The sequence below is a fragment of the Hydractinia symbiolongicarpus genome, chromosome 9 (assembly GCF_029227915.1).
Source record: "Hydractinia symbiolongicarpus strain clone_291-10 chromosome 9, HSymV2.1, whole genome shotgun sequence".
NCBI classification, from domain to species: domain Eukaryota; kingdom Metazoa; phylum Cnidaria; class Hydrozoa; order Anthoathecata; family Hydractiniidae; genus Hydractinia; species Hydractinia symbiolongicarpus.
The window spans coordinates 4,436,215-4,445,375 of NC_079883.1; the positions used below are offsets into that span (position 1 = coordinate 4,436,215).

The following is a 9,161-nucleotide window of genomic DNA, read 5'->3' on the forward strand; positions in this document are numbered from 1 at the left end:
TTTCCCGTGCCATTATCGTAGCATCGATTAAGAGATATCGGGAGAAACTTAGCAAAGTCAGAGCCTCATGTCACGTTGTACAAAACGCCATCGATGTGTTCGATAAAACGCTACCAAACGGCCGGTACATCTGTAGAGCCGATTTTGAAAGTTTGTGTGATACATATCACAGAACTCTCAAGGATCTGGATAAACTAGATATAGGTTATTTAGAGTAAAGTTTTTTTCTTTGTAGTAACCAATGGCAGAGATTTATCCGAAGCTACCCACGGCTCCTGAGTATTCGAGCGAGCAAGACAAGTTTAACACAAATACAGTTAATTCCCAACTTGAGGAGTTGATAAAATTAAAAAACAAATTCAACACAAAGTATGAGAAATACAACAAGGCATTACACCGATTAGTGCTTTTAAATGCCGGCGCGGGCACCCTAACCATTGCCTCCGGTATTGGTTCAATAGTAACGGGCGCTACCCTTATTGGAATCCCCGTTTCTGTCGGATTGGGTGGTGTGGCCCTATCTGGCTCTATTTCCACCGGCATTATCACAGCCATGATTAAAAGATATCAGAGCAAACTTGACAAAGTCATGAAATTATATGATGTTGCGACGTCTGCCATCGCCGTGTTTGAAAACTCCTTCTCGCGGGCCCTGAATAATGATGACATTAGTCACATTGAATTTCAAACCCTGTGTGGTATATACTACGAAGCTCTGGATAAAATTACGAAAACCGACAGAAAGATGGAGAGCGAAACGCGCAACCAGTTTGAAAAAAGTCTAATGGCCGAGGTCCAAAGTCTAAAAAAGACATTAAATCAGGAACAAAGTTAGTAATGTGTGCCTGCATACCATTAGCATATTTCGTGTGCTATTTGAAAAATTAATATTTGAAAGTAAGGCGGTTTGTGACATTATGTGGCGCGATCGTCCCGAGCCATAGCGGCCCTATCTGCCGACCGCCCTGTGCGATCCCCGGCATCATCTTTACCAGATACAGGTAAAGATACTTTTTATGTATCGTCCCCCTTTTTCACCAACCTTGCACATAATCAGGAGGTAATTCTGTATCTTCAGGTATTAACATCAATTCCTCTTTTACAAAAGCCCGTCCGGGTCCGTCTTGAACATAGTACATTACACGGTTACCAGGTTGCGCTATTACCTCACGCAATCTATATGTGTTTTTCGACCATATTCTATCGGTTGCCCGTCTCCGCCCATCATCATGCTCTTCACCGGGTTGTAGTAGATATCTATACAATCCATCTTTAGGTAATTCTACTTCAGGTGGATAATTCTCTCGTTTAGCAAGAGGCACCTCTTTCATTATAATAGCATCTTTTGGTTTCATACCAATCATCTGCGTCTTTGTATCGTTTAGCCTATCAATCAGTTTATACAGATGCTTAACCCATGTAGATGATACCTTTTCCGAATCATTCAGTTCTTGAGCATCTTGTATTTTGAATAAATTTTCCGCAAGTATCTTGTTCAACGCCTCAACAAAAGCTGTGTGCGTATGCTTATATTTTGTAGTCGCCCTTTTAATTTCAACCTTATGCTTCTCCAACAGCTTTGTCACATCTGCCTTGAATTCTGAACCGTTATCACATTGGAAAGTTTTCGGATAAGTTAATGGTCCTGCCTTGTAGATGTCCTCAATCATAGCGGCAACCTCTTTGGCTTTCTTACTCCTCAAAGGTCGGGCTACTTTGTATCTGGAAGCAGCATCGATTCCCGACAAAATGTACTTATATTTATTACCATACAGTATGTCACCGGGCATGTACAATAAATCGAATTGATGTAAATCATTAGGGGTGGTAACTTCATAATGTGGTCTTTCAACATGTTTTGGAGCGGGTAAATGTACTTGCCAAAATGCTTGTTTTGATAGCCACTTCTTAATCTCCTTTGGCTTGAAACCGAATCCTCTTAAATTCTGAACAGCCTTTTGTCCTTTCCATAAATTTTGAGGTTGATAGTAAGTCTCTTGAAGTTTAGAGTTTGACATGTTTTATTTATGCACACCTTTATTTATCTCCTTTTTGTTATGATGTGGTACGATAAAAGTGCTTAAAAGTATTTTTACTGATTATATATATTAATATGTCAGACATGAATACCACACCAGATTACAAATTGATGAAACTGAGAGAGTTGCGAGAGGTTGCTAAAGCCCGTGGGGTTAAGTATATTGCGGGGATGAAAAAATCCAAATTGGTTGAGGTGATTGAGAAGAATGATCTCGACCCATCCTACACCATCGATCTGGATACCAAGAAGGAATGGTATGGATACTGTTCAAGGTGGAGGTCGGACAACAGGGAGGCATATCTAAAATCTCAAAAACGTTATAACGACAAGAGATCCAAGTGATTGGGTATTTTTTTTTTGTTACTCAGACGTGTAACAAATGTTGGTGGGTGGGTACCCATGGTGTACAGGTCACGAACCACCAACACGATTTATAAAAAATGGGTTAAAGATTACAAAATCGTATATCATAACCAAGCATGACATCGAGAAATACAGTTGTTGAATTAAGAGCTCTCGCTAGAGAACGCGGCCTACGTGGCTACTCAAGGCTCAGAAAGGATGAGCTTATCGAATTATTGACACCCACTACCGTACCAGCACCGAGACCCACCAGACTGGTACCAGCGCCAAAAATGTACCTGACCTTATTCAGAAACTGGGACGAGGATGGAGTAGAGACATCACCAGGATTCGCCCCACATTGTATGAGTTATTACTACTTCGGTAATTATAATTATAATAGAGGATGGCGGCTTGGTAGTGAATATATCAAACCAATAGAGCTGCCGAATTACGAAAATTTTACCGTGTCTGATATACCTGAAGAATACAGGTCACCAAATCCCCTCGTTGACAGGAATCTTGTCTTGTATATTCATCTTGGTTATTATCATGATGAATATTACCGATTCTATCCACCTTGGGTACCGGTGTTTTCAAGGAGACATCTGACCAATCGGGTGTGTGATTCTATGGCCGCTGGTATTACTTTGTGTTGAAGGATTACGGAACTAGTTTGTTACTCGATCGAGTAACAAATGTGGACTAACGACCCTCGAAGTGCTGGTGGGTGGGTACCCATGGTGTATCGATGTATGTATAACAAAGCGTGTTTTACTACAATTTTAGCATGGTGGTTGTCCCACAAACTAGGACACTCACGAACCACCAACACGATTTATAAAACCATCTTAAAGATTACAAAATCGTATATCACAACCAAGCATGTCTTCAGGAATCGTTCTCGATTTGATATACAGTAGAGAATATATTGATGACTTTGATCTTTTCACGGTCCCTGATTTAAGAGCCCGAGCGAGGTTCCTTGGCATACGTGGATACTTGCGGCTCAGAAGGTCCGAGCTTATCGAATTATTGTTATCAACAGTACCCACAAGAGATCCCGATATGACTTTGACGCTCGTCCTAGGGATGCTTGATCACGAAGTGATCGAATTTTCAGGACCCGTGATGAGACCAAATGTATCAGCACCGAGACCGATGAGACCGGTACCATCGTTGGTTGAGAATGATGTGAGTGATGATGAAGAGGACATTGACGATGATGATGATAAATGTATCATTTGTCTTTCTAAACGAAAGAACGCCACCATTGTTCATGGTAGAACAGGGCATTTTTGCTGCTGTTTATCGTGCGCATATAAATTGGAGAAGAGGGGGGATAAATGCCCTATATGTCGTGCATCCATCGATTTTGTCATTAGACAATATAATTGATTTGTTGGGGGTCAGATTTTTTTTGTTACTCACGCGAGTAACAAATGTTATGAATCTTTTTTTTTTTTTTGGTTTCACGATTGTATAAAACCATCTTAAAGGTCTACATATAGCATATCACAACCCGATATGACTTCGAGAAATACAGTTGTTGAATTAAGAGCTCTCGCTAGAGAACGCGGCCTACGTGGCTACTCAAGGCTCAGAAAGGCCGATCTAATCGAATTATTGACACCCACTACCGTACCAGCACCGAGACCCACCAGACCGGTACCAGCGCCTAGACCAATACCGATGCCTAAACCCGTACCAGCACCGAGACCCTCGAGATCCGGTACTAGCCAACAAGACATGGATTTGATTAAAACCAGAGCTATTTTGAAAAGCAAGTTGATTGAATGGAGAGACTGGTTGATAAATCATGTACCTAAGGCTATTAAGGATAAAACAACAAAAGCTTTCAAAACCATGAAGGATAAGATCATGGGTTTGTATAAGGACAGTGTAGAGGAAGAGGTGAAAGAGGAGGAAGAGGTGAAAGAGGAAAATCCTTATACTCCTATTGAAGAAGCGTTTGTAGGAACCTACAAACGATTCAAGATAAACTCGGATGGTGGGAAGAATGTCAAGGTATTCCTCGAAAAGGTCGAGCATGTCGTCAAGAGGTTGATGAGTGACGTGCTCGGGCAAAAGAAGTCATTGAAGACTCAGGCAACCTTGTGGGTGAAGTGGGTAAGGGAGGACACCAGCTCGGCTGATGCCCTGTGTGTACATGTCGATAAAGCGTTCAATAGCTATATGGAGATACCGCACACCCACGATGACATTTCTGATGTTTTCGATCGGATGTGTAATAAGATAATCGAGCAGATTGAAAACCCTGCTCTACCCGCCAGCGGATTCACAATCGAAAGGATCCTACATATGCATGTAGATTTTCATAAACTTAAATTAACCAGAGGTAGTTCGTACCTACCGCTGCCGGAGAACTTCAGTGGTAAGCGATCCGTGATTAACCCACATAACGAGGGTGACGAGGACTGTTTCAAATGGGCCGTTATCGCTGCTCTCAATCATGGTAAGATCAATAATAACCCTGAACGAATCTCAATCCTTAGGAAGCATGATAAGTATAACTGGGATGGTCTAACTTTCCCAATGGCGCTAAATAACATAGATTTGTTTGAGAGAAGGAACCCCGATGTCGCTGTGCATGTTTTGACAAAGGATGAGGGAGAAGGTATCTACATGTGTCGCAAATCGAAGCATCTGGATCGTAAGGAGACAGTTGTTTTGTTTTTACTGTGTGATGGGGATAAGAGACATTATATCGCTGTTAAGAACTTGAGCGGTGTCCTGAGCAAGGCCAACTCAAAGCATAAAAATAAGGAGTATTATTGCTTGAATTGTCTCTCTGGTTTTCCGAGCGAGCTGAAAAGGGATGAGCACTTTGAGTATTGTAAGGATAATGATGCTGCTAAGGTTCAACTCCCTAAAGAGGGTACCGCTCTAACCTTCACCGATGGTAAGTTTCAGCTCAAGGTTCCATTCATCATGTATGCCGATTTCGAAGCTTTTACACAAGAATTGCCCGAGGATGAGAGAAAAGGCGGATCATCAACCGAGAAAGTTGGTAAACATGTCCCAACCGGATTCTGTTGTTATAGTAAATATGCTCATGGTGAAGTTCCCAACCCTCTTAATCTTTACCGTGGTGAGGACTGTGTTCCGCGCTTTGTGGATCATGTGGTTTCTGAGGCTGAAAGGTTATATAACATGTTTCCTCAGAAAGAAATGGATCCACTGACGGATGAGGAGCGTGACGATTTCAATAGATCCGAGGTTTGTCACATTTGTATGAAGGAATTTGATGGTGATGATGATGACATCAAGGTTAGGGATCACTGTCATTTCACTGGTAAGTTTCGTGGAGCAGCCCATCAGGAATGTAATCTGCGTTACAAGGTTCCTAATTATATTCCGGTTGTATTCCACAATCTGAGCGGATACGATGCGCATTTATTCATTAAGGAGCTTGCAAGGAAGTACGGAGAGGATGGTATGGGTGTAATCGCAGAGAATAAGGAGAAATATATCTCTTTCTCGACCGATGTTAAGGTTGGCGAATATATTAACAAAAATGGTGAGACTAAGGACAAAAAGATAAAGCTAAGATTCATAGATTCGTTTAGATTTATGTCTAGCGGCTTGAACAATCTTAGTGCAAATCTCGCGGGTGTTAACAACATGAGATGTGATGAGTGTAGCTCAGGCTGCTCGTTTGAATATATTGATGAAAACTATATTGCTCACGGGAAATGTGGTGAATGCGATGTCGGTTGCAATAGAAATCTTGATAAGCAGAGTTTACTTGAAAAGTTCCGTAATATGCACACGGGAAACGATGAGCAGTTCAGGTTGCTGTTGAGAAAAGGTGTATACCCATATGAGTATGTTAACTCATTCGATAGGTTTAATGAAACTGAGCTCCCGTCAAAGGATGAATTTTATAGCGAGCTTAACATGAGTCACATCAGTGATGCTGACTATGAGCATGCTCAGAAGGTTTGGAAAGCCTTTGATATTAAGGATCTAGGTGAATATCATGACATCTATCTCAATACAGATGTTCTATTGCTCGCCGGTGTGTTTGAGACATTCAGAGAGACGTGTTTGAGATACTACAAACTAGATCCCGCGCATTTTTACACAACTCCTGGATTAACTTGGCAAGCATGTCTGAAAAAGACCGGGGTTAGTCTAGATCTATTGTCTGATATTGAGATGGTCACGTTCATTGAAAGCGGTATTAAGGGTGGATTGTGTCAAGCTGTACACCGCCACGCCAAGGCCAAAAATCCATATATGGGCGATATGTATAATACTTCGGAAGATACAACCTATCTGCAATATCTTGATGCTAACAATCTGTATGGATGGGCCATGATACAGAAGATGCCCACCGGAGGGTTTGAGTGGGATGATTCCGGTAAATTTACACCCGAACTCATTTCAGAGTTGGCTGTGGAAAACGGTGAAAAGGGGTACATGCTTGAGGTCGATGTTAGATATCCACCCGATCTTCATGACGCACATAACGATCTTCCTTTCATGCCCGAGAGGAAGGTTATCAATGGGGTCGAGAAGCTGACACCATGTCTTTCGAGCAAGACAAACTACATCATCCATATCCGTGCGCTTGCTCAGGCTTTGAATCAGGGTATTGTTCTTGATAAGGTTCATAGAGTCTTGAGATTTAATCAGAGTGCGTGGCTGAAGTCGTATATAGACTTCAATACACAGCTGCGCACGGAGTCGAAGAATGACTTTGAGAAGGATTTTTTCAAGCTGATGAACAATTCGTTCTTTGGTAAGACAATGGAGAATCAGCGTAAACACAAAGACGTACGCTTGGCTACGAAGAAGGAACAGTATGAGAAGCTGGTGATGAAACCCAACTTCAAGGGTAGCACGTGGTTCTCGGAAACACTGATGGGTGTAGAGATGTCCAAGATCAAGATCAAAATGAATAAACCAATCTACCTAGGACTGGCAATTCTCGACATGTCCAAGATGATTATGTACGAGTTTCACTATGACTATATGAAACCGAAATATGGTGATGATGTGAAACTTTGCTATATGGATACTGATTCATTCGTATACCACATAAAAACGGGCGATTTCTACAAGGATATCGCTGATGATGTGTCTGAGAGATTTGACACATCGGGGTATGATAAGGAAGATGGTAGACCTCTACCATTAGGTTTGAATAAAAAGATCATTGGGCTGATGAAGGACGAGTTAGGTGGTAAGGTGATGACTGAGTTTGTAGCCCTAAGAGCTAAGACCTATGCATACAAACAGCTATATGGTAGGGAGGATAAGAGGTGCAAAGGTGTCAAGAAATGTGTGGTAAGGGAGACCATAGGTTTCGATGACTATAAGAGATGCCTGTTTGAGGGTGAAAATGTTTACAGGGAACAGATGACCTTTCGATCGATTAAGCATGATGTTCACACGGTGAAAACAAACAAACTCGCGCTCAATGCCGATGATGATAAACGCATAATTTTAGAAGATGGTATTACCACACTGGCTAGAGGACATTATAGACACATATCACTGTAATTTATAGGGCACGACAGGGGAGGGTGGGGAGGGACCCATGGGACGGGTAGGGGGCCCGGGGGACACGGCGGGGGGAGGTGGTTTTGGACGGATATTATAGAGCATGCCCGCTTATTTAACGTAAAGTGGCAAAGTGCTCATGGATTTATTGACTCCTCTATCGTTGATTTAACGTGGATGATCCATAATTTGACGTGGAGTGGTAAAGTGCTAAGGGATGTTATGGACCTTTTACGTTGATTTAACGGATATGCCCGCTTATTTGACATGATTGCACTAACATCCGCCTTTTCCTATCTCTGCATCACCGATATTACTGCTTGATGTCGATTTTATTGCAAAATCAACGTTCATGTCATTTTCACTTTTTCCAGTTTCATGTTCAGATGTTAAATTAATCCAGGAGGGTGGTATGTTTGCGAAGTTAATTTCAATATTTAAATAAAGAGGGTTAACCACTTTCAGATAACAAAAAACTTCCCGAATAACATACCGATTATTAAATACAGCTTGGAAAGAAATTTTTCATTTTGTAAGTTTTGAATGGCATGTTGCACATATGTATTCTTTGCCACCAAAACTTTCTACTCTGAAACGAAAATGCTCTTCTGAAATGGCAGGATAATCGACATGGCGAAACAATTTAATTGTCCGCTTATATAAAGAACGATTACATATTACACATATATAAAATGGTCAATTCCCAATGCATAATTTTCATCAGAATCAGGCAGATTGTTAACACGCTTACGTTTTGTTGCTTTACCTTCCCCTGCATAGCGTTTCTTTGCAGTTTTTTTGTGCCTGTTGGCCCTGCTCAGTTTCCCGATATTTAACTACGGACTCCCTTTGCTTTGCTTGGCCTGTTTCGTTTTTTTTTTTGTATTTACTTGTCGACTCTCTTAGCTAGGATCGACCATTTACCCATTGACTCTCTCAACTTAGCTTAGCCTTGTTCCGTTTTCTGATATTTGCCTATTGATTTTTTTCGTTTCACTCGACCTCTTTTAGATTCACGGTACTTCCTGTTCTGTTCTGTTCTGTTTTGTTCTAGTTTTCTTTTTCAGCGAATGTTAAGCATAATGTTACCAGTTATCTGTTCAGTTGTTGTGAGTATTATTGAGTTTCAAGACACATTGCTTCGCCAGGGGACACGTATATTTTGTGTATGTAGTTTTCAAAATGCTGAAATGAATCAAATTTTAAAAGGGCCGTTCTGTTATTTGTCCTAAACTATTTCGGCTAT

General features: G+C 41.3%; 1 protein-coding gene across 1 annotated transcript; it reads left to right on the forward strand.

The window, feature by feature from the left end:
* Positions 1-3,250: 3,250 nt before the first annotated feature.
* On the forward strand, positions 3,251-3,925 carry LOC130656702 (uncharacterized). The gene has a single exon (XM_057459607.1). The coding sequence runs from the start codon at positions 3,269-3,271 to the stop codon at positions 3,779-3,781; it is 513 nt and encodes a 170-aa protein (XP_057315590.1). The 5' UTR covers positions 3,251-3,268; the 3' UTR covers positions 3,782-3,925.
* Positions 3,926-9,161: the final 5,236 nt, after the last annotated feature.

Excerpts from the sequence above, each read along its gene's own strand:
- LOC130656702 (XM_057459607.1), top strand. The coding sequence starts at position 3,269 with ATGTCTTCAGGAATCGTTCTCGATTTGATATACAGTAGAGAATATATT.